Source organism: Mirounga angustirostris, unplaced genomic scaffold (assembly GCF_029215605.1).
Source record: "Mirounga angustirostris isolate CCGP_5_RB_7025 unplaced genomic scaffold, mMirAng1.0.hap1 SCAF_4, whole genome shotgun sequence".
Lineage (NCBI taxonomy): Eukaryota > Metazoa > Chordata > Mammalia > Carnivora > Phocidae > Mirounga > Mirounga angustirostris.
In genome coordinates, this window is record NW_026991712.1 from 177,689,909 (window position 1) to 177,715,346 (window position 25,438).

At 58.4% G+C, this 25,438-nt stretch overlaps 1 protein-coding gene across 8 annotated transcripts in view; it reads right to left on the reverse strand.

The window, feature by feature from the left end:
- Positions 1-25,438, reverse strand: part of ARHGEF10L (Rho guanine nucleotide exchange factor 10 like) — a 142,240-nt gene that overhangs the window by 61,158 nt on the left and 55,644 nt on the right. For 4 of the 8 annotated variants that reach the window (XM_054513113.2, XM_045898579.3, XM_045898580.3 and 1 more), the window contains exons 6-15: positions 24,991-25,074; positions 21,181-21,350; positions 16,368-16,484; positions 13,509-13,617; positions 10,915-11,021; positions 8,312-8,389; positions 7,196-7,375; positions 6,033-6,149; positions 4,524-4,616; positions 3,551-3,724 (exon numbers count right to left, since the gene is read on the reverse strand). In XM_054513113.2, coding sequence (XP_054369088.1) covers positions 3,551-3,724; positions 4,524-4,616; positions 6,033-6,149; positions 7,196-7,375; positions 8,312-8,389; positions 10,915-11,021; positions 13,509-13,617; positions 16,368-16,484; positions 21,181-21,350; positions 24,991-25,074 — 1,229 coding nt within the window. Of the gene's footprint in view, positions 1-3,550; positions 3,725-4,523; positions 4,617-6,032; positions 6,150-7,195; positions 7,376-8,311; positions 8,390-10,914; positions 11,022-11,753; positions 13,440-13,508; positions 13,618-16,367; positions 16,485-21,180; positions 21,351-24,990; positions 25,075-25,438 lie in introns of those variants that run through there. The other 4 variants (XM_045898583.3, XM_045898581.3, XM_045898585.3 and 1 more) reach the window with 3 other exon arrangements.

The following is a 25,438-nucleotide window of genomic DNA, read 5'->3' on the forward strand; positions in this document are numbered from 1 at the left end:
TGAGCACCGGCCCCGTGTGACGGCTCTGGTCATACGCCCAAGAAGCTGGCCCTGCACATGGGTACTCCCATCGACTGGGGACGCTGCTGTCCCCACGGGCCATGCTGTCTGTGATGGTCTTCGCCATGAAGAGGTGTGGCCTCACTTGGGGAGACCTCGGGCCTGGAAGAGGCCCCAGCCCTGCACCCCGAACTGAACAGCCCCAGCCAGCCTGCCGCACGAGGGGGCTGCACGGATCTGCTAGTCAATGATGTTCAGGCCTCAGGCATCCAAGCAGGCGTTTGCCAATCTCAGGCTGGACCCTGAAAAGCCCCTGCCAGCACCAAGACCACCATCCTACTCAGGGACCCACCAGGAAAACAGCTTTTTACTGAGAGGGACTTTTTTTTTTCTTTTTTTGCAGAGGGGAGAATAATGTTCAGCAAAATTCATTCCCAAAACCCATGACTCCGATGACAAGAGTCATCCTCCCCTCCCTCCTCACCCCTGCTGGGAAAGGGCAAATCACCCCAAGCCTCCCCCCAGAGAGACAGCCCTGTCACTCTCCCTAGAACCATGTGTCCCGGATTGCCCAAAAGCCTGAAATGGTACCAATGCCCACTGCCTGCCGGGCACTGCCCTTGGCACTAAGTATCCTACTTCCCATTTAACCAGCTCCGCAGCCCGCGGCCACCCCCATTCCCAGAGGAGGAAGCCAAGATGCCAGAGGTAAAGCGGCTTGCCAAGCGGCGGCGGCGCAGGACGCGGCCAGGCGCATATGCTGTCCCCAGCACCGGGCGACCAGCTGCGTGTGACAGGGGTCACAGAGGCCCCACTGCTCCTGACACAAAAATGACTCAGGGTCCCTGAGGGGGCCTCTCGTCACTGCTAAGGCCAGTCTCCCCTACGCCACCAGCTCCATCAACAAGCTGACGCCAGCTCTTGGAAACAAGACTGGAGCCCTGAAGACAGCGGGCCCCACTGAAGACCGCCCAAGTGCGCCATGACCTAAAACTTGGAAGTCCCCTGGGCCGCTGTCAATCATGCCCTGCCCCGTAGGCAGATAAAAGGGGAAAAAAACGGATATTGCACAAACACTCCCCTGGAGGGTCCTGAGCAGGCACATTTTGAAATAGCCGGCAGGGTTCTGTTGGGGGCACACCCAGTTTCAATTCTGCTTTTCCCTGGGTGACAGACGGCAAGAGGAAAATCACCGGACTGGTCTCAGAACTGGCCGAGATTGCCCAAGGGGGGCCCTGGCCAGCGGTAGGCACAGTGTGCTGCCATGTCGCTGCCACAACCACGTCCCACACGTCTCACAAACGCCCCCCACCTGACAGGGGGAGAAACTGAGGCTCGGAGCTTTCGGTTCCTTGCCCAACACCAAACAGGTCTTCCTGGCCTCCAGCCAGTGACCACGGCTCCTTACTGCCCGGGTCCCTGTGGGGGACGGCGCAGAAGAGAACAGTGGGTCTGCCCAGAGCAGGTGCTACGGAGGACTCCCTCCTGCCCAGCCAGCTCTTCCACCGGCATTGGCTGCGACACAGGTGTGCGGGCTGAAGCCAGAGAGACCCTGCTGGTTACAGAGAAGGGGCCAAGGGAGGGGACCGAAAAAGACACTTCCCAAGTGCACAGACCATCAGACACCAGCGCAGGTGCCAGGCTGGCCTGAAGTCTGTCTTTCTAGAGACACTCCGAAATAGAGGGCCGGCCTGGGGCTGGTTAGGGAGTCCTGCCTGGAGACAGGGAGGGACCGGGGACTGAGGGGGCATGGGCAGCTACTCCTCAGGTGGCCGGTGGCCTGCAGGGAGGCAGGCCAGTGTGCCAGTTCTTCCAGCCCTTTGAGAAGACCTACCAGTCTGGACTCTGTGGGCAGCTTTCCATTTTTAACTGATGGCAACCGATTCCATCTTCTTAAAAATACTGTGTCCGGGGCACCTGGGTGGCTCAGCTGGTTGGGCGGCTGCTTTCAGCTCAGGCCATGATCCTGGAGTCCCCAGATGGAGCCCCGCGTCAGGCTCCCTGCTCGGCGGGGAGTCTGCTTCTCCCTCTGACCCTCCTCCCTCTCATGCTCTCTGTCTCTCATTCTCTCTCTCTCAAATAAATAAATAAAAATCTTTAAAAAATAAAAATAAAAATACCGTGTGGGCCTAAAAGCACGTGTACAGCCTGAATTTGACCTGAGGAGCGAGAGTCTTAAGATGTGGGACTCCTGGGGGCGCCTGGGTGGCTCAGTCAGTTGAGCGTCTGCCTTCGGCTCAGGTCATGACCCCGGGGGCCTGGGATTGAGTCCTGCATCTGGCTCCCTGCTCAGTGGGGAGCCTGCTTCTCCCTCTCCCTCTGCTGCTCCCTCTGCTTGTGCTCTCTCTTTCTCTCTGACAAATAAATAAATAAAATCTTTAAAAAAAAAAAAAAAAAAGGTGTAGGACCCCTGAAGCTTAGAACTGCACAGAACCCTGCAGGCCATCCTGTCCAGGCTTCGCAGGCCTGTGGCAAAGATCAAAGATGGTAGCGTAGATTAGTATTATATACTGTAAAGTGCAGGCCACCTGGAAAGGGCTGTTGTCCTCTGGGCAAAGCTTCCTGTACTATTAGAAAGTTCTACCCCATGTGGCTAAAATCTCACTGGCCTTACTTCTGCTTTTGAAACCCATAGAGCCAGGAGGCTCCCAGTTTTTCCCTGAAAGATTTGAACACCTCCCTGTGATGACCCTACACAATGTCTCTGCCCCAAAGAACAGCTAGTGTCCCTGCCTCTGTGCCCTAAGACACGGTTGCCTCACCTGAGCCATCCCCACCACCCTCCACCCTCCTGCGGGTGAAAGCAGGGAGCGCCCAGGGTGCAGGGAGCCCAGGGTGCAGGGCCCCCCGGGTCTGGGAGCGGCTTCCAGCACCTCATGTCATGTGCACCAACAGGTGACTCGAGGTGATGACGCTTTTGGGTACCAGCTTTGTATTTTGAAAACAAGGTTCTCTACGAACTCGTCTGAAAGTTTTCCAAGATTTTTTTTTTTACTAGAATGTTCCTGAGTTGCAACCCCAAAACATGGCATGAATTTTCTCTCTTTCTCCTTTACAAACAACACTAGTAATGATGACAACCACCTTATATTAAGGACTCCTCTGTTTGCCTAGCAGCAGCCTTGGGTTCAGGCACCGCTGAGTTCTCCGCATTTCAGAGGGAGTGAGTGAGGTTCAGAGAGGATGGGTGATTCCCCTGAGGCCACACAGTGAGCACCACTGGCAAAATCTGGATTCAAACTCAGATTCTGACCCCAGAGCTTCCTTGTATAAGCATGATGCTAGACTGTCATTTCTGGTGTCTTTCCTGGCAATGACACTGATGGACAAAATCAGCTTTTATCCTAAAATAACATGGATAGTAATGAATGCGGGGGTGCAGTGTAGACTCTAATCCTCAAGGTAAGGTCTGTGTGCTCAGAATCAAGGATTCCCCTCCCTCAGAGAACACTGCCACCTAGTGGGCGGCCGAGGGGAGGCGGCAAGGCGACAGGTGTTAAAGGCCGCAGGGCAGGTAAAGGCTCGCAGGTGGGGGGGACCTGGCACTCACCTTGTTGAGGCTGCTACGGTCGCTGACGCTCTTGGTCAGCTGCTGGATCTCGGCCACCTGGTCGGCCAGTCGCTTCTGCTCATTGAGCTTCTCGGCCAGTGTCTCGAGCTCCGTGAGGGCGAGCTGCAGGGACAGCCTATCCGGGTGGCCCCTGGGGGTGTTCTTCAGCATATCCTACCAGGACCCCGAGAGAGCCAGGGCTGAGAACCCCACCCCAGCAGACCCTCCCTCCCCTGGCCTGGGACCAAAGCCTCACCCTCCCACCTCCTGCAGAGACAGGGGCTGAAGGTACCCCACTTTTGGCCAAGACAGATGGTACCTGACATACAACAAGGCCTCAAGAAATAGCTAATGAATGAAAATATAAAATAAATATGTGGATCAATCACTAATTCACTGATCAGCAGTTTGCTGAGATAAAAGCCCCCTCCTGCAGCCGGCAGCTCTGAGGACAGAGAGGAAAGTGCCGCAGGGGTCCCTGGCCTAGCAGCCGCCCTGCCAAGCTCAATGGGGCGGGGGGGGGGGGGGGAGCCGCGGGGCGGGGGCTTACCCTGACTAAGGGCCCTTGGCAATCAGGGGAGGTGTCCCAAACTCTTGGGGGGAGCCCTGTGAGGGGACGAACACTCCCTCTAGAAGCCCGAAGTGGCCAAAGTCAGCTCATTTCATTTGCCCCGCTGCCAGGACCCCCGAGGGCCTGGGAGTCCACACACCCTCGTTCCCTTCCTACAACCTGGGCTCCTGCCACCACCAGGCACCCAGCCCTCCACGCCAGGGAGGTGCACAAGAAGCTGTCCGACACGATCAGGTCCACTCCAGGAGTAGAGAAAGAGGGCACTACGGGGTCAAGGTCCTGCTCATCGTCCAAAGCAGACGGATGGGTTGTGGATGACGGACAAGAAGCCCCCACCCCAGGGGGCTCGCCAGCCCGGGCCACACCCTGCAGGTCCGCAGCCGTCAGCACCCCACATGGTACCTGAAGCAGGAGGATGAACTGTGGGAACCTCTGGATGGGCTTCACCATCAGCCCGTAAAGCGTGACGCGGTCCGGGCTGCACACCTGCCGCCGCTGTTGGAGAGCAGGTGGAATCATTCACCAAGCCCCCACCCCTCCACCCCTGTCTGCAGGGGTGCCGAGTGCCCCAGAGGGCAGACGCCACCAGTCCTGGGCTCTCCTCCCCCCGCCCCCCGGCTGGGGCCCAGTACCCTGCTCAGCCTCAGGCCTGAGAGGAGAGCCCCAGATGTCCCTGGTTCCGCAGCCAGGACTCTGCTGCCACAGGGTCCCCCACAGAGCCCCCCAGCCTGGGCAGACTAGAGCAGTCGGGCTAAGGCCTCCAGACTAACAGCATAACTGGGCGACTGAGCAGTTTCCTCAGGAGACCAGAGGAGAAGCCTTGGCAACCACGCCCTCCACGTGAACTAAGGCAGCCAGGCCCGGGCCAGGCTGAGGGGCAGGCACGGGGGTCCTGCTGTCCTCTTTCATCTGTCTCCAGCACTCCATCCACATGCCTGTCACCTTGATTCCGGCCCTCACACCCTGCCCCCCAGCCTGCTGCCTCAGCTTCCTCCCTGGCCTCCACTTCCATCTGCCCAGGCCCAAAACTCCTCAGTGGCTCCCACTGCCTGAAATATGAGGGCCCAGCCACCTGGGCCTTGAGATCCAGGACCATCCAAACTGAACTTAGCCACCTCTGGGCCTTGTCCCCTAGAACTCCCAGATAGGCCCCCAGTGCTCCCAGGATCCAAGCAGACTTGCCCATCCCCACCCTCCTGCCTCTAACCTTTGCCCCACCACCCCTGTATCTGGAACACCCTGTCCTCTGTCTCCACCTGTTACAACAGATGACACTCCACTGACAAAGCCCCCTGACCTTCTTGGAGTGGGGCAGGGGCTTCCTTGGCTGGGGCTCCGGCTCCTCCCCCACCTAGCCCACCCACACCCTCCGCCAGGCAGCACATTTCCTGAGGGCAAGGTCTGTGTCTGACTCACCTGACTGCACAGCCCAGGAACTCAGGGGAAGCTGCCCATGGCTACCTGATACCTTGGTCCTTTTACCTCTATTCTCCCATGTGGTCCCCAAGATAGCCCTCTGAGGAACTTTCCTCACCCTTTCCCAAATGAGGAAAAGGGATCAACCCGGTGACAACCTGAGCCATACCTGAAGACCCACCCAAGCCCAGCCCGACAGAGGAACACAGTCACCCACCACAGACCCACCCATTGTCACCCCACCCGTCCAAGAGAGGTAGCCAGCCTCCCCTTCCACCTGGCCGAGCTCCAGCTTACAGACCCTCTAACTCATTATCACCCTCCTCCTGGGGGGCAAGAGGGGCCGATTTTCTTCCCATGGCACTGGCGATGTCCCAAAGGAAAGAGGGGAGGTATCCAGGCCACAGCGATGATGGGACCCCCAAAGCTGGGCCCCAGTGCCCTCTTCCTCCTGAGAAACCCACTGAGAGGGGCCCTGGACTCCTGCTGGCCCACCTTGAGGAACTCGAGGAAGGCGGGCTTGGTGAGACAGGCCTTCTTAATGATGGACATGGCATTGGTGAAGTTGTTCACATAGTCGCTGTACACGTCTAGCACCATGGACTTGGAGAACTGGAACGGACATGGGGGCAGGGAGGGAGGGTCACTGTGACATGGGGGGGGTGGCTAGCACCCCCACCCTCGGTACTGGCTACCCGGATGGACGGTCACAACCAGCCTTGAGGTCAGGAAACCTGTCACCCCACTGAGGGGAGGAAACCAGGCTCCGAGAGCTGGAGAGATGCCCGCGGTCCTAGGGAGGAAGAGGTGGTGCCAAGAGACCAGGGACCCTCCCGCCACCCCCAAGCTGAGCAGCCCTGGAAGGTGAAGGGAGGAGAAGGGGTGGGGGTGGGGGCAGGCCTGATGCCCCCTCTCCGTGCCCTTCCTCACCACCCCCAGGAAATAGAATGCCCTGGCCCTCCAGCCATGAGGACGGCACTCCTCCCCCCAGGCCGTGTCCACATGACCCAGGGCATCAGATCTGTTGAGTGCTGGGATTTTCAAAACGATATCTTTTTCTTTTAGGAGAACCCAATTACCTACAACAGATCAAAGTGGAGTTCCACCGACTTGACCCCCCACCCCCCCATGAATCGCTCTGGGGCTCACAGACTTCAGTTTGAAAAACCAAGAGCCCCCCTCAGCTGGGGACTCGAGCCCAGAGAGAGCCCTGGAGCTGCCCGAGGTGACAAAACTGAGCTGGGACTGTCCAGGCCGCCTGGAGTGCGATCCAGTGCGCCCGCCCGATGCCCCGCGGCGTCCTCTGGGGGCCAAAGCCACAGTCTATGCAAGCAGCGCGGACGGTGGGCACCCCAGGAGCACTCGGCAGGAAGCCACAGACCAGCCGGTGACCGCCCACAGTGTCCGGCCTCCTGAAGGTGCTGCCACCAGGCAAGGCCAAGACAGCGTGAGGGCTTCACCAGCACCACAGCCACGGACACCTCCAAGGACCTACTAGAAGGTGTCGCGCCCACCCCAGCTGGGGCCAGGCAGACCCAGGCCCTGCGACCCCCAGACCCTGCCGGCTTGGACAGGTGACCAGGGGACGGCAGGCTGCCGGCCAGGACGGCATCCAGGTGAGTGCTGCAGTTTGTACCTGAGAGTCTGGGGATACGTACTGAAGCCACGAAGAGGTCCCCGATCTTCTCGGTCGCATCCCACTCAGCCACGCGGGAGGACAGGGCTATCTGGAACATGGAGTGGCAGTGCAGGATCTCCTTCACACGGAAGAACACCGCCTGGCACTTGCGGGCGCTCAGCACCTTGGGCTCCATCTCCATCAGGGGGTTGCGGTAATCCTGCAGGGCCGGGGCGGTAAGCACCCCAAAGCCAGGCCACAGCCCCTTCCCCCACCTGCCCTTTGGGCAACATGGACAAGGCCCAGAAGAACTCAGCAGACCATGGGTAGACCTTCCTTCACTCCTCCTTCTGGAAGGATCTCCATGAATGTAACACGCCTGGCCCCTCTTTGCCTACCCACAACCCACCCCCTTGACTTGGGTGTGAAGCGGGGTTGGGAGGAAGACGCTCTCAAGGAGCCCGATGGAGGCAAGGCCCCGAGGCCCCGGCTGGCCCCGTCCAGCTCTGCCAATGACTGAGCCAGTACCCTGACTGGAGAAGTGGCCTAGCTCCCTTGGCCCCCAGAACCAGAGCCACACTCCGAGCCACTGATCAGGAACACAATGATATTTCCATCTCTCCCTGCCTGACGCCTGGGCTCCCCTTCTGCGGATCCGAACTCAGGAGGGGAGGAGAAGGGTGTCACGAACACCCCACGACCCCAACAACTGCCTTCCCTGGTGGCCTCTCTCGAAGCCACAGCATCCCAGGGGATTCAGCACATCAGGAGTGCCGACTACTGACCAGGTTGACATGTTAGTTGACATGGTAACGCCTGGGCATCCTGACGGCCAGAGAGAGGGTGCATCCACTCCAGCCTCCAGGGGGCCCCAGGAGGATGGGGGACACGACCCTGCCCCAAGGCTCCTGGAGAGACGAGGAAGGCACGGTGCCCTCCACCCTACAGGGCACACCTCACTTCACAAACCCTCAACTTTGCTTTCAAAATGTAGTCCCCCTGTGAACATCAAGGCGTCAGGAATTCCTGCTGCCCCCATAAAAGTGCTGGCCTGTGGCCCTTCCCCTTAAAACTGTCCCCAGCCCCCCAACACTCCTCATAAAGTGTCCCTCTGGGGTCCTCCCTGCTGTCTCCCCAGAGGCCCCTGGAGTCGCACCTGGAGTACCCGCTTCAAAGACTCCACGTAGCTGCCTTCGCTCTGCACGATGGAGCCCAGGATGTGCCTCCGGAGCACCTGCTCGGGCCAGAAAGCGCAGTCAGTGCCTGCACCTGCCACCGCACGGGCTGAGCCCTGGGCGTGTGCAGAGTCCGGCGTGGCGGGAAGAGGAGTCTCAGCATCAGAGCCCACCCCGGGAGCACTGGGGTCTGCAGGCGCACATTTCCCTGCAGAGCCCAGACTGCAGATGGGGGTGTGGGTGCTGGGGCTCGAGCACCCCGCCACGCCTCTGCTCACATACATCCAGGCAAAGGGAATCATCACCTCTCCTTCACGGGGGTCAGGCAGCCCCCCATCCCTGGACAACTCAAGTAGAAAACTCTTAGATGGAACAGAGATCTCCACTCCTGCTCCTTGTAGATCCCACCCCCCGCCAATCCCTCTCCCACAGGCAGGCTGCAGGGTGCCCTCCCACCCCCCGAGGGGGCTCCGCTGCAGGCCAAACATCCCGGCCCTCCCTGCCCCGTCCCACTGGCCCCTTCTCTCCTCAGCCCAAGTCCACACACCCTCAGGTGCAGCCTGACCAGCTCCAGTCCAGCAGCCCTCGCCTGGTGGGCAGCAGAGAGGGGGCAGGGGCAACTCTGCTGCTCAGTGGGATCGCGTGGCATCTTTAAAACTACCGTCACCCAGCCACCACCCCACACATTCTGATGGGGTCGGTATGGGGCACTACCCGGGTACCGGGGTTTTTAGAGCATCCCAGGTGATTCCACTGTGCCCCAAAGCCCGGAGAGAGCTCATGAAAGGTGTCATGGGAGAGGTGTCTGAGGCTGGAGCCTGTCCACCCTGGGCCGTGGCCAGGAGGGTGACCGACCCTGGCGGTGCCCGACAGTCGTCCTGAGCAGCGATCCAGGTCCCCACTGCCACCATCTGCCCTGCTCCTCCAGGACACCTCTGTCCTGCCTCTGGCACACCCTTCTCAGCAATTCCCACTGTGCCCCAGGCACAACCATGGCCCACACAGCCCCATGGCTGTGGGATGGGCCAGGCCACTGTCCTTCCGGCTGTTCCACAGGTGAGGCATCGTCAACGATCCCCAGGTGCCCAAGCTATTCCCAGAGCAGAGTTCCCGACCTCAGCACCCTGACACATGGGGCCAGGTGATTCTCAGTTGTGGGGCCTGTCCTGTGCACTGTAAGACATTTAGCCACATCCCTGGCCCCTACCCACTAGGTTCCAGTACCACCTCCAGTAGTGACAGCCATAAACATCACCAGACAGGGCCAAATGCGCCGGGGGTAAAATCGCCTCGGTTGAGAACCACTGGTCAGGACTAACTAAGGTTGCCTGACCAGGAAACCAAGAGATTCCTGAGGATAGAGGCCCGGCCAACGCCAGGAAGACGAGCCCTGGATTGTGAGCCCAAAGTCTGGGCTCGCGCCCGGCTCCAACCAGGGTCACCATCTCAGTGCCCGGGGACGAGGGTCAGACTCTCAGTGCCCGGGGGCCAGGGTCACCATCTCAGTGCCTGGGGGCAAGGTCAGACTCTCAGTGCCCGGGGGCCAGGGTCACCATCTCAGTGCCCGGGGACGAGGGTCAGACTCTCAGTGCCCGGGGGCCAGGGTCACCATCTCAGTGCCCGGGGGCTAGGGTCACCATCTCAGTGCCGGGAACGAGGGTCAGACTCTCAATGCCCGGGGGCCAGGGTCACCATCTCAGTGCCCAGGGACGAGGGTCAGACTCTCAGTGCCCGGGGGCCAGGTCACCATCTCAGTGCCCAGGGACGAGGGTCAGACTCTCAGTGCCCGGGGGCCAGGGTCACCATCTCAGTGCCCGGGAATGAGGGTCGGACTCTCAGTGCCCGGGGGCGAGGTCAGACTCTCAGTGCCCGGGGGCCAGAGTCAGACTCTTAGTGCCTGGGGCAGGGCTGGCCAGGCAGCTAACAGACATGAAGGAAGCAGGCGGACAGACTCCCGAGACATGAGATGTGGCCACATGTCATCTCCCTGGTTTTCTAAAGAGGTCAAACATCAGGAAATCCCTTCTTGGTGCTTGCTGCCCTGACATGACTTGCTCGGCATCCCCACACCTGAGAAAAGTCAGGGGTCTCTCCCCGTTTCATGGCTGGGACAGCCAACCTGACAATATGTCCAGAGCAAGGCCACCCAGTCCTGGTCCCGGAGTGACACTGTGGGGCAAGGGAGGCATCGCCCCAAGGCCCCCAGCGCCTGGGAGAAGCCCATGGATGGAGGGCGGTCTGGCCTCTCCGAGTCTCCCCAGCTGGATTAGCTTAATGCTCCTCAACCCTTCTGTCACAGCAGCCCCTTCTTGCGAACCTTTGTGTGAAACGGTTAAGCGGGAGTGCACTAGTCCCCCTGGGTGGGAAGCAAGCACTCCAAATGCTTGGGGGCCCACCACCCCCGGGACAACGGCATGGCACCTGTGGGGTCCAGTCTGGAAATCTGTGCAGCCAGTGAGGAGACAAGAAGCTGGGGCTCCACCGGGAGCCCCCGCTCATCACTTCCCCTTCAAGACCCAGACTCATGGGGCCCCCGACCACCCCTTCCCCTGAACACCCCCACCACCCGGCTCCCCCCACAGACCTGCTGAGGGCTCAGACCATCCGGCATGGGGCCCAGCTCCGGGGCCGGGGGCTTGATGTCCGTAACGCTGACCTCCAAGAGCCCCATGTCCTCCTCCTCCGAGTCACCTGGAAAGTCAGATGGGCCAGTGATACATGCAAAGTGAGGATAACATACCCTGCTCAGCCCCCAGGAGTTGGGAACCACCCTGGGCCAGGGTCCCGGGGCCACAGAGGGTCACTCACTGCTGCGCTCTGCTAGATTCGTCTGGCCAGGAATAAAGGAGTGAGCAGGGGAGCACAAAGCAGCACTCCTCGGGGCTCCAGCTCCCAGCAGGAACTCTGCCAGAAGTCACTGTCCCCGCTCAGACCTGCCCGCTTCTGGCCCGGTGCAAGCCAGGCCACCCATGTCTCCATCACTAGGCACTAAAAATAGTTTTCTTCTGGATGCCCAAAAGGGGGAAGAAAGTAAGCCCCAAAAGAACGGGACTACTTAGCTATGTTTTCGTCTTTTCAACAACAACAAAAAAAAAATGCAGAAAGACCCAAAGGGAAAAAGTTCAACTGGGCCATGCAGACATAAGTGGGGGCAGCTGTTGGACAGAGGGCAGGAGACAGACAGAGCCTCGGGCAGAGAGAAAGCGGGAGGTCAGGCAGAGTGCAGGGATCTGGCCTTGGACAGCTCTGCCCCCACAAGAGAGACACAGGCACAGGGAGACAGGCCCCGAGCTGCTCTGGTTCTGAAACCCAGTGGTGGTGGCCGTGGGCAGCAGGGCACTGCAGGGAAGCCGGGAAGAAGGAGGTGGCAGTGACCCTTGAGCCAGGAGCCGAGGGAGCAGGGACACCCAGGCAGGCCCTTACCTGAACAGGAGACAGAAGACGAGGAGGAGGAGGGACAGCGGACCACAGTGTGGGGGTGGGGGTGGGGGTGGTGAAGGCCCTCCTGCCTGGCCCACATGGTACCCCGGGCATCACTCTGCACCCACCCCAGCCGCCAGCCCCGTGGCTTCCTCTTCCCCCACTCGCCACTGGGTAACATTCTTGGCCAGCGATCCGAGCCCTGCCGTGGCTATTAATAACGCCTCTGGTGGGAGGGTCACTTTAGGCAAGGCTCTGGGCTGGTGGGCGGGGTGGGGAGGGCTTAGGGAGAGCCTGCTGCCAGCCTGGCCCGTCTGGGGGTGGGGACGGTGACCAGGAACAGCTCCCAGCCAACCAGCCTGTCCACCCTGTCCTTCCTCCGGGCCACTCCACCAAGTCTGGAAGGGCTCCCTGGCCTGTCCCCTCTGTCGTCAGGGGCCAGGGCTCCCCCAAAGGTTCCATGCTGCGTCAAGTGCATGCAGTGGTGGCGCTGAACCCACTTCACAGATGAGCAACCGGCCCCTCTGAGAAGGGGAAGAACTGCACAAGGTCGTGTAGCCAGGAGGCCGTGGAGCCGGGATCTGAACCCACGCCGGCGAGACGCCATCCTAGCACCAAACACCTCCACTCAGTGACTGCCCACCGAGAATGACATCGGCCACACCGGAGCCAGGAGCTCTTTCCACGCACAGCCTCGGTCATTCTCACCATGGCCCCCGAGACAGATGCCACAGCAGCCCCATTGTACAGAAGAGAAAATGGAGGCACAGAGAAGGGAAAGCGCCTAACTTTTCAAGAGGGCACAGGGTCTCAAAGTTCTCCCTGGCCTGAATATCTGTGCTGGCTGGCCTGGCTCCAATCTCTCACGCCCACCCCTCTCCAGCCACATGGAGCCTCTGTCATCCTTTCTACGCCTGTGTGTCCCCAGGTGGGTCACTGAACCTCTCTGTGCCTGTTTGCTCATCTCCACATGGGAACAGGACAGCCCTGTGGACTGTCTGGTGTCTATAAGGATTAAGCAAGGAACTGTCAGGATCGTAAGAGAGCGCCCAGCACACGGTAAATACTCAATAAATGTTGACTATCGCGAAAATCGTTTCTTGAATGTCTCCTACTGCCCCGCTCCGGGGCCTTTGCACATGCTGCCTCCTCGGCCCAGAGCACCTGTTCCCTGCCCCACTCCCCACCGCCTCACTGACCTGGGTCTCATGCCCCTCCTGCTCCCAGCCCTTCGCTGACCATTCATCTGCATTGTGCTCCTCCATGCTCCTGCCCCCTCTCCCCACCACTGCTTGTCAGCCTCCGTGGTCACTTCCTGTTTATGTAAGCTGGGAACTCCCAGAGGAAATGCTGCTTCGTTCATCTTGGTGGCCCTGTACCCAGCATGGGGTACAGCACTTGGGGGGTGTTCAATAAATACTGGCTGGTGGACAGATGGGCGATGGACCAAGGAAAGAGCAGGAGCGTTCAAAGATGAGGCCAGGTGAGCCGAACAGCGTAGGAGGCAGGAGGCCAAGACTGCCAGGACAGAGACCAAGGACAGGGACGCTGAAGGGAGAGGCCCCACCTCCCCCAGAAAGAGGTGGGTTGTACCTGCCAGAGGGTGGGAAACTGGCTGGGACCAGCCAGGATATTTGGGGGTCAGTCCCCAACCCCTACCACCAGAGGACCCCAGACCCCAGGTGGCTTTGCCCACCCGTCCCTGCTGTCACTGAGCTGAGCCCGAGCCTCCGGCCAGCCAGGCCCACGGCACCTCACCGAGAACATCTTTCCTGTGCAGAAAGGACACTTTGCGCATGACGGCGATCCTCGTCTTCTCCAGCCCGTCCTTAGTCCCGCTCTTGGCAGCCTTCATGAGCTGGGTCATCTGAGCAAAGGCAGAGGGGCTCATCAGAGAAGCTGAGGGAGGCCCCAGGATGCCTGCCACCAAGGGCCACCAGCCCCACCCAGGCCTCCCAGCCAGAGCTGCACACATCAAGACCCCGGGGCCCATTCACTTCCAGGGAGGTGGCAGCAGAGACCAAGAGGGACAGCTAGGCAGTGGCACCTGAGACATCCCGGGACAAGGTGAGAAGGGGCATTCGTTCCCTGGGGGATCACACCCTGGAGGAACCCACTTAATCGACAAGAAGGGGTCTTAACCCGACTGTCTCCCTTTAGGGAAAGACTCGAGGCCTGGACTGCCAGGCCTGGGTTCAGATCCCAGCCGTACCTCTCGGAACAAGTCACTTACTTAACCTCACTGAGCCTCAGTTTCCTTACTGAGATGTGCCAAGGTCTGTGAGGACTAACAGACGAAATCCAGGGAAGCATGCTGAACAGTAAAATGACCTGTGCATGTATCCATCGTTACTTCAGGGGACGTGAGTGCACACCCCCATCCCATCTGCCAAACCCAAGTGAGGAACCCCTCCGCTGCCCCCCAAACAGCCAAGTTTCTTACTGAGCCAAGGCCCGGGAAAGCGGGGGAAGGCTGAAGCGGCCACAGAGCAGAGCGCAGCTTCCCCTGTGCGGGGAGGGACCCGTGAACACCATGCAGCAAGCTAAGCAGAATGGCAGGCGTGCCCAGGAGGGGGAAGCCGGTGCCCTGAGTGCTGGAGGAGCCCAGGGCCTGCACACAGAGTGGCTGTCCCCTAAGTCATTCCTGCACCCCTCAGCCCTCAGCCCCCAGCCCCGGCATCTTCCCCAACAGAACTTCCCCTGCAAGAACTTCCTACAATGATGCAAATACCCACTGGGGGTCCACCAGCTGCAAGTAACTCCTGGTACAACTGAGGACCCAAAGTCCTGATTATATTCCACTATAATCGATTTAAATTTAAACAGCCATGTGGCTGTCATAACAGCCAGTGCCGTTCTCAGAACACTCTCTCCTCCCTGAGGCTCTCTGCTGAAGGCGGGGAGCATGCCTCTGGGGGGCTCCAGTCTCTGCTCTCACTATCACCTTCCTCCAAACAAGCCCCTGGGGACCACTCCCCACACTCCTTGGGCCTCTGGCTTGCAAAAAACCCACTGGGTGCTGGGCCTGGGGCAGAGGGTGGTGGCTTTGCAGGAACAATGCTGACTTTCTGGAAACAACCAGCAAGGGAAGGGGAAGTCCCCTGGGCCTCCCTGAATTTAAATGGCACAATTCTTCAGCAGTGATTCTTGGCCTCTTGGGATGGGGGGGGGGTCATAAACCCCCGTGATAATCTAAGGAGAAGGACAGATGACGACCCCAGAAACTGCACAAAGATGCTCATCCTCCTCTGGGGGAGGGGTGAGGGGGGGTTACAACCTCCAGATTAGAAACCTCTGCTCTGAGCTCGGTTTCTTCCTGGCAGAAAGCCAAGGCAGGAAGCTGCCCTACAAACTCCCAAAGCGGTCTTCTCTTGGCATTTTCCTGGGCAAAAAAGAGCAACAAATGAACACCCCGGAAGATGTCCCTGAGTCAACCTGCCACCTCCGCCCATCTTCACCATGCAGGGGCCAGGCCGGGGATCCAAGTCCAGGGTCCCAGCCAGGGCGAGAACCCCGGTGGAAGACTCTGCCCTTCACATGCTCCCCACTCCTCTTCGGGCCTTGGCCTTCTGAGAAATGAAGCCCGCCCCCCTCGGGTCACAGGCCCCCCTGTGGCGCATCTATATAAGGGCCCTGCAAACTATAAAGTGTCTGTCCCCCTCCTCCTGGGAGGTCTCGGGTTCCAACGGAATGGGCAGTGGCCCAGGATGGAGACCACTCAGCTTGGGCATGCACAGACCCAGGTTTGAGTCCCAGCTCTGTCGCTGCGACTACCAGCCTGCTGATTCACTCACCGGCCTCACTGATGCCAAATGACAGCTGCCTCCCCGGGTGCCCTGGGGACAAAACAGTCAGGTGCACAGATAACAGGGGCCACCACCCACCAAGTGCAGCACGGAGCACCTTACAGATCTGAGCTCACTTAACCCTTCCTTCCATCCAGCCTGGGGGCTGGTACTGTTAATGCCCCCATTTCACAGGTGAGGAAACCAAGGCTCAGAGAGGTCAAGAGGCCTGCCCAGGATCACACAGAGAGGAAGTGGTGGGACTGGGATTCAAAGCCAGGCCTGCAGGCCTTCAAAGCCCATAGCACATAGTAGGTGCTCGATTAAGGGAAGCCCCTGCTGTGGATGTCATCATGATCCAGAAGTCTGAGTCCCATCTGAGAAGAAGGTGCTGTGATTTCTCCCACAGATTTCCTTAGCCTGGATCTCTCTGAATAGCTCAGAGGGGCAGGAACGTCCAGCGTCACTCAGTGATGCTCACATTTTTCAGAGTATAACTGTCACCCACCGCCAGCGTTATCAAATTTGCAGAGCCTGGGCATTAGTCCAGACCTCCAGAATCAGCATCTCTGGGGATGAAGCTCAGCAGTCAGCGTGCCCCAAAGCACCCTGGTGATGCTGAAGGCCCTAGAGCGTGCAGACCCACCCAGGAATTCTGGCAGACCACTAAGGTTTCACTCAGAGAGAGAGAGGCAAGAACGTGGAAAGGAGCGTGCCTGTCCCAGCACAGATGTGAGATGCGGCCAGGCTCCCGTGCCGGGGCGGGCGCCAGGGGCTCGGGCCCCCCTCTGCAGGGCCCCAGCCAGGACGTGGGGGGACAGACAGACAGTACCTTACAGTCGTACTTGTGCTTCAGCGCCTGCATGTCTCTCCCCCCAGCTCTTAAAGCCAAGATGTCTCTCTTAGTCCTGGCGCATCTCTCCTTTAGCCTAGTCAGGTCTGGAGAAAGCTGGAGCCCCCAAGCAGCCAGGCAGAAGGAGAGCAGGTGCGAGGAGCAGGTGGGACGGGAGGAGACAAACAGGACAACAGAGGAGAAAGGAGACCAGGTGAGGTGAGATGTGGGGCATGGGGAGGGCTCCCGCTGGGCATCAGCTCTGGCAGTGTCCCACCCCAACACACAGGCAGCGGGGACTGGGTCCTGGCTGCTGGGAGGACAGGAGGAGGGGCCCAGCCAGGCCCCCCTCAGGGAAGGGGGACAGCGCGTGGAAGATAAGGACTGTGTCTCAGGCATCCCCTCATTCCAGGGGCCAGCATGGGGCTGGTAACAAAGGAGGCTCTCAGCGAGTTTGTGAGATTGGATGGGGAGGGGGGGATGGATGGGCAGGATGGGTGGGCAAATGCATAGGAAGACGGGTGAATGTATAAAGGGATGGTTGGACAGACAGATGGACAATAGAGGGATGGGTGGATGGATGGATGGACAGATAAATGGATGCGTGAGCAAATGGATAAACTTAGCTGGATGACCGCAGAGCTGGGTAAATGGATGGGCAGGTGAACAGTAAGATGAATGACTAAAAACACAACGGGACTGGTGGATGGATGGAAGCAATGCTGTGCTGGTAAATATTTAACATAGTGCTTCTCCAGGAGAAAGAGCCCTGCTTTGCATTACCACAGTGTGAATACTCTTACCATGGCAAATTTCACACTACCAGTGTGACACCACTGAATGTGGAGTTGGAAAGAGAGTGTACAATTGGTTCCTAGATCTTGCGAGCTAGGAAGAGCCGGCTCTGGCACATCACTGGAGGAAGGAACGGGTTAATAGAGGGAGGGAACGCAGGTGGGCAACTGGATGGAAGGATGGGTAGGTGACTAGCTTACGTACTATCTGGGAAAATGGATTTATGGAGAGACAAACAGATAGACATTCAAATGCATGAACTGTGTGAGCAATAGTGAATTTTGGTAAAGCATACAGAAAACCAAGACAGTACTAATTCCAGAGTAGACAAGTAGAGGGACCAAGAGCATGAACTCTGGAGGCAGGCAGGCCTACATTCAAATCACCACCCCCTGGCTCACTAGCTGGAAAAGTATCTTTACCTCTTTAAGGGACACCTTCCTCACTGGTGAAGTGGCCAGGACCATAACTACTTCACAGAATTACTGAGATTCAATGGGCAATACATGCAGAGCCCAGGGCTTAGTAAGTGCTCAAAAAGTGGAAGCTGTTATTATACTACCTTACAAATTATAAGTGTTCAATATTTGTTGAATGGATGGATAGTTGGTCGGATGGATGGATGGATGGATGGATGGATGGATGGATGGATGGATACTTGGATGGATGGATGGATGGATGGATGGATGGATGGATGGATGGATGGATGAATGGATGGATGGATGGATGGATGGATGGATGGATGGATGGATGGATGATGGATGGATGATGGATGGATGGATGGACAGATACCTGGATGGATGGATAGATGGGTGGATGGTTGGATGGATAGATGGATGAATGGATAGATGGATGGATGAATGGATGCATGCATGCATGGATGAATGGAAGCATGCATGCATGGACAGAAGGATGATGTATTTTCTTTCAAATCAGATGTGATATTGAGTTGCAGCTCTACCACGTACTGGCTGTGTGACTCTAATCATATCATTTTGCCTCTCTAAGCTTCTGTCTTAGGTTCTCTGATCAATCAAATGACTTTTAATGCAAATAATACCAACCACTCTAGGATATTAGGAAAATCATATGAACTGCTTTGTAAACTGTACCATGCTAAGCAGATGCTCACTACTATTAATGCAAAGAAATAGCAAAACAGGGGTCCTTCTGAGAATTACTCAGACTCCCCAAAACCGTGAGAGTTTGGGGTTTATACCGAGTCCTGTTTCATCTGTAAATTGACACAATAAAATCATAAAGGCTCTGGCTTTGTACTGCCCCTCTGCCTCTCTCAGGATTAGAAGAACCAGGATCAGAGGTCAACTACAGACTGGCCAGATCTGAGCAGGGGAGTGAGCAAGGCTGAGGTCAGAGCTGGCATTTCTGTCCAATGCCCTGGCCAACTGGATCATGGTAACCTCAATTATGAAGAGGTCACAGTGAGAAAAAGGAAAAGTCCAATGCAGCTCGTTCCACAACTGGAAAAAAAAAAAAAAATCCCACTGACCATGGGTTGCAACCAGCAGGTACTTATTAACATAACAGGATCGGGCCCCTGCTTACATCTAGGTCAGGTGCTTCCGAGGAGGTCCCTCTGCAGACCCCTCAGTCACTTTCTTTGGCAAAAATCCACCTGCTGAGGGCTGACCTTCCAAGACCCCTGAAGGAGGGACTACACTACTTCTCTTGCAGAGAACTCGCCCCCCGTCAGACTCCAAGGATAGGGTCAAACACCACCAGATCTCTGCTGTCCGATGCCCCACAGCACACACAAGACACAGCCAAGCAACGGTGGCCCCAAACCACGCAGCCACTGCAGTGCCAGGCATGGAAGCAAGTGGGCCCCAAGCAGCTCAGGAGGGAAGAGCACAGCGGACAAGGCTCAGTGGGGTGTCCAGGGCAGAGGTGGGTGCCAGAGGAAAGCCCCCCCATCTCCCTGGGAGCCTGTTGTTCAGGGAACAGGCAGGCCTTGGCCCATGGCCAGAGAAAATGTCCTCATGGTTAGAAATTCCAAGAACCCTGCCACATGGTTTGCCTGCTGAGGAAGGGTCCGAAGCCCCTAGCTGGAGGGTCTGCAGGATAAGAGCTAACAGGCAGCCCCCAGAGCCTCCTTCCCTGGGGCCCAGCCACAGTGAGGGCCAGCCCCACATTTCTCTTCATGGCCCCTTGCATCCCCTGGGGTAAGAGCAAGCAGATGCCCAGCCCGACCCAAATCCTGAACCAGAGGCCCTGGGGGTGAGGCCCTGGTGTCTGCGATTTCCATCAGCTACCCTCGTGATCCTGATGCCTACGCCAGTCTGAGGACCAGCACTGGGGAGCCCAAATTCAGCATCTGCCTGCCTCCTGCCCTCTGAGAGACGTCCATGGTTCCCTCCGGGTCCCCAGCAAGAAGGCAAGGGGCTGGCAAAGCCGCCGCGGGGGATAAGGAGGGACCGCCAGAGGCTGAAAACAAGGGCCAATCCGGGCCTTGAGCACCTCCTGCTTACAGTATCCCGAACCAAGCTGAGGGGCACGAGTCCGGCCCTCATCTTGGGAGGCTCCCCAGGGCCATGTTGGCTTCATAACCACAGCCCTTTCTCCCCTAAGGCAGTAAACGCTACCCCTTCGCAGGACAGCAGAGGAACAGGACTATTCTTGAGCTTTCCCCTGGGCCATTACTCCAGCCTGGGACACCTTTCCCAGCCCCTCTGGCTTCTGCGCCAGAGACGCCCCCCTCTGACTCGCCCTATTAGATCCCACCCGTGCCAGGCATGTGGCCGTAGATACTTGGGCTCGTGTTTACAGAAAGGCATTTTGGGCTTCATTTTTGACAAACTGCTTCATATTTGATATCTCCTCCTAGACCATAATGGTTGGCCAATTGGGTTGGGTCTTCCTGTTCTGGTGCACCCCTGCCCACACCCTCAGAAATTGCTGGGCACACAGTAGGTATCATAGACACTTAACTTTATCCTAGCAAGACATCAAGGCCGTTTTCCGTGGCCCAGCCTATGGAGCCCCAGCCACAAGACTGGGTTCAAGAGAGACGTGCTCAACTCCCAGGCTTCTCGGGAACCTGAGAAGCCCTGCCTGTGCTGAGGAAATTCTAGCTGACGACTCTAAGTGTGGGTGCTGCTCTGGCCAGCATCCCCCCTCCAGAGGGGATCCCCAAACTCAGAAAAGGACAGGAGGCACTAGGCAAGATTCGGAGGTGCCCATAACCCCAGCCTTGTCCTGGGGCCCCTGCCTTCTCCCTGCACCACCTTTGGGTGTCTGCCTGTCCGTGTCTTTTCAAAAGGAGGCTGATGGGACCCAGTCACCTCTGGTGGGGCAGGGCCTGCCTGTAAGAAGCTGTTCCCATTAAACCCCAAATCGCTAGAATCTGCTTTCTGGTGGCTTCTCTAGATCAAATGGGAGGAGCAGGCTGTCTCAGGAGGAAGCAGACAATCCATCCTCCTCTCAGCTTCCATGGCTCCCTCCATGAAACCAGCAGAATGAACCCTGTTCCAGGCAGAAACCAATGCATGAATGTCATTTTAAAAGACCTTGGAAAGAGGCCTTCTGGGCAATTGTGTCCAAACCATACCAGCACCGCCCCCCTCCCACTCACTTCCCCGGGGCAGAGGACTGTATGGTTCTAGGACTAGTCTCAGAATGCATCCTGGAGGGCAGGGAGACCTAACTGACTTGATCTAAGTGCCAACTCTAATCAGTTGGCTGGGCTGCCTGAAGCCTATGCTGAGGATGACTCTGCAGCCGGTCCCTTGCCGGGTCCGCCATGGGAATGGGTGGGGGAGCCCCTGGGCCAGGTATTAACCACGCCCATTCCAGGCTCACAGCTCTCCATGGTCAACCAGCAATGCTGGTGGATCATTTCCTATTTTCGGGATACCTGGGCCACCTCCTCTCTCACTATACATTCCTGGGGGTCATTAATTGGATATGAATCTGAGGCCTGGCCCTCACCACCCTCCTTACCCAATCCCCCAGGGGGTTGCAGTGCCCTGGCTGGGGTGACAGATGCCCGCCCCCTTACCTTGGGCTGGAAGGACACTCGGTGCTTGGCAGGCTCTGCCTCTGGCTTGATCTCCTCCCCCGAGTCCTCACTGTAGCTCTCGAACTCACTGGAGCTCCAGCCTAGGTCCTCCGCCTCCCTGGGCCCTCCGTCCTGGTGCACATCCTCGTAGAGCAGGTTCCTCTCCACCCCTGAATGCCAAGGGACAGGGCAGTGAGTGGAGGTCCCCATGCCAAGCCCACCAGACCCAATTTCTGATCCAGGCAGGTAGGTGGGGGATGGGAGGTGGTCGCGGTTGGGCCCTGGGGCTCCACCTCCGCTTCCTCGTCCATAAAACAGAGGGGATGACCACACAACATCCACCTGGTAAGTGAGGAGGACACGAGAAAATGTGGAAAGGCACAGGAAATGTGTCAGGCACACAAAAGGCTCCTTAATCCCCTCCCACTACTCCTCAGTATCACTCTTCTGGGATCTGAGTGCTCATCCTGGGCCTTGGGGAATGTTTTAGTGGGAAACAAGACCCAGAACCACGTCCTGACTCCGGCCCTCAGCTCCAGCCCCAGCATCCTCAGGGGCAAAATAGAAATTGTCAGGAGCATTAAATGAGTGGGGGACCCCTCACCCCAAATCTGAGTTTCCTATGCCGTTTCAGGATGGTCCAGTAGGGGGCGTGCCTGGCCCAGCGTCCAGGAGTGTTCCCTTGTCTTCCAAGGCCCCACGGGGGAAGTGAGGGACAAAGAGCTGAGAGTCCACTGGCCAGAAGGGACAGGACCCCCAAGGCCGGAGCACGCCCGTGGCCCCCGCCACATCTGGAGTGAGAGGCTGCTTCTCGGCAGAGGTGGAAAAGCCACTGCCCAGGTAGGCCCAGCTCCACCCCAGAGACCTTGGGCTTCTCCCATCTCTCTGGGCTGCACTTCTTGGCCTGTCACCTGAAGAACTGAACTGCAGGCCCCATAAAAGTGAGGCCAGACCCCCAAAAGTGCACGAAGATGAACATGTTTTTGTCAAAGCACAAGAAATATGGTACAAAGGGTTAAAAAAAATCTGCTCAGAACAGGGAGCTTTGGTTACTGGAGGGAGACCTCTGTGCAAGATGGTGATAATAATAAGCCAAAAGGTCAAGTAAATAAAATATGAACCGGAAGCTCTAGCAAAGAGCCTAGCACATGGCAGGCGCTCAGCAAAGAGCAGCTGGTCCTTGCTCATGGGGGCTCTGGGCGGGCCTGGGTGTCACCCCACTGACCCGGGGCCCCCACCTCCACCCCACACGAGAGCCAGGGAGTGGGGGCTCTGGGAGATTGTCACCCAAAGAACAAACAGACACACTGAGGCTTAGCTGGGGACTCGGGTCTCAGGATGAGGAGGGAGCATAAGGTTATTTTTAAGCAAAAGATAATAGTGATTAATGTCTCCAGGGACTGGAGCAGCTGGTGACCAGGCTGTGACCTTTACAAGGCTGGGCTGATTGTCTTATTACCACAGCAGAGGCCCCATGACCCATGAGCAAAGGGGCAGAGCCCAGTTCTTGGGGGTCCCTCTGAGCAGCCTCTCGAATGCCTACCTTGACACACCTCCAGGAGCCCCGGCCTCCCACCCACCTACACCTCCAGTATGTGAGGTCTCCTGCTGGATTCTTTTTTTTTTTTTAGATTGATTTATTTATTTATTTAACAGAGATAGAGAAAGAGCACAAGCAGGCAGAGCGGCAGACAGAGGCAGAGGGGGAAGCAGGCTCTCCGCCGAGCAGAGAGCCCAATGCGGAGCTCGATCCCAGGACTCTGGGATCACGACCTGAGCCAAAGGCAGAAGGCAGCCGCTTAACCGACTGAGCCACCCAGGCGCCCCATCCGGCTGGATTCTTAAGATCAGTCAGCAGGGGACAAGTAGTCACCTCCTCATTAGAAAGACAAGAGAACAGGGGCCTGGAGAAGACACGTGGCTTGCCCAGGGTCAGACAGAGCAGGGAGAAAGGGCGGCAGACTCCTAGGCCAGGCTCCCTCCATTCACCACACTGCCTTCCACTGAGGCCTGCCAACCCCACCATCTCCCAGGCTCATTTAGAAATACTCTCTCCAGGGGCACCTGGGTAGCTCCGTTGGTTAAGCAACTGACTCTTGGCTTTGGCTCAGGTCATGATCTCAGAGTCCTGAGATCAAGCCCCACGTCGGGCTCTGCACTCAGGGCAGAGTCTGCTTGTCCCTCTCCCTCCCCCTCTGCCCACCCTGCCTTGCTTATACAAGCGCACTCTCTCTAAAATAAATGAATGAAGGGGAGGGGAGGGGAGGGGAGGGGAGGGAAGGGAAGAAATACTCTCTCCAGTGGAGAAAGTATCACCAGATTCCTGGGCCTGGGCCAAATCCTCAGCCTTCAGGGGCCGCAGGCTTCACCAAGCTCTGTGCCCTAAGCAATGGCAGACCTGGGACCTGGAGCCAGGGCTGTATGTGTGACCTGCTCCTTGGCTCTTAACCTCCCCGAGAGCCCGCTGAGCCCCCATCTGTCCATGAAGGTCAGTGCTGGGTCCTGGCAGGTCTAACCCCAACAGCACCTGTGTTTCCTGTGCAGTGTACCCACTGAGGGCCGGCCACAGCCTCATGGGACTCAACCCTCCCACAGCCCCGAGGGTCCTTGGTTTGAAGGCTCAGAGCTGACTGCCTGGCCACCTCCTTTTCACCACATTAGGGACAACTGCAGGATGGCATCTCGGTGTTCAGTGAAGACTGGGGCCAAGTGATGAGATGCTTGATTTGATTCAGGTGGGAAAAGAGCCCAACGGGGGCGAAACAATGGGCTCCAAGCCACTCAGATCTCTGAGATCTGGGACCTTCCAACAAGACCCCACTGCCTCCCAGCGGTGTGCCCTTTCCCCTCCTCTGTCTGGATTCAAGTGAGCAACAAGCAGGGGTGTTCCAAGCATCTCAGAGGCTTGCTGAAGGGATGGGCATATCGTCAGCCCACCTGTCCCTCTTCCTGGAATAGAGTCAGGAGTGTGGCTCTGAGGGCCCTGGGACCTTGTCATGTTGTCTGCATGTCTCTCCCATTGGTCTATGCACAGTCCAAGGATGGTGATGGCCACCCCGTCAGACTAGAAGCTCCTCAAAAACAGGCCGCGTGGTCTGCAGCTGGTGGCTTAACCTCTCTGATGCCACCGTCACCTGGAGCCATAAGCCCTGCCCTGCAGACCTCAAGGGGTTGACTGAACAGTGGGAGCAAATATGCGTCATCTGTCATAGGATGCCACGCAAAGCCTCCTCGGGTAGGGGAGAGAGCAGCGGACTTGGAGTCAGAATGACCAAGTTCAAATCCCAGCTCTGCCTCTAGTTTCCTTGTCCGTACAGTGGGGCCAGGATACCCCAGAGCGAAGTTTCTAAGTGGATTCTACTTACCCCACCCCACCCTGCTTCTCCCTACAGCCACAGTCTTCCTGCCTCCCGGGCCAGAGCCGGGCGCAGGCTTTCCCCAATCCTCTCTGCGCCAGCGGTCGGGTTTAACAAGCTGTCCTTTTCCCCAGCAGCCCCGGGAAGCCCGGGCTGCCTCCCGGTTCTCCCCAGGCAGGAAATGGAGGCTTAGGGAGGTGAAATGACTGGCCCGGGCCACCCCCCACCCCCGGCAGCCTGGCGGACCCCGCCCAGCCCCGGCCCGGCCTGGCCACGCCCCCAGCCGGCTCCAGCCGCTCCCGGGACGCCGGCGGTGGTTGGTGAAAGCCGGAGGGAGGGGCATGGCCGGGTGGGGCGGGGCAGCGAAATAGAAGGAGCAGACCCTCCCCGGGTCCCGCCCCCCCGCCCCCGCGGGACCCCCCGAAGGCCGCAGGGAAGCGCGGAGGAGGCGTACCGGGTTGATGGGCATCCAGGTTCTCGCACGGCACGTCGTCGTAAATCACATCTTCTTCCAGGGCGGGGAAAGTGAACCGGTCGACTGGGAGCGAGGGGAAAGGACAGGAGCGCTCAGGCGGCTGTGGCGCCCGGGCGGAGGCGGCTGCCGGGCTGACAGCAGGACTGCACCAGCTGGCCGCTCCCTCCCCCCGCGGCCAGCAGCCCGCGCGGCCCGGCCCCTCGGGAGCCCCTGCCGGCGGCTCTCCCAGGACTCGGTTCCACTGCCTCTCCCCGCCCCCCAGCCCTGCGAGGCATCCTCCCAGTGAGGACGGCAGACCCCCCACCTGCCGCCCTGCCTCCCACAGGCCTGCGCATCTGGCTGACGCCGCAGCTACTCCAGGCACCTGCGGGGAGCAGGAAGCAGACCCAGCACCTGTGCCCTGGGGTCCGGGAGCATCTTCAGCGGT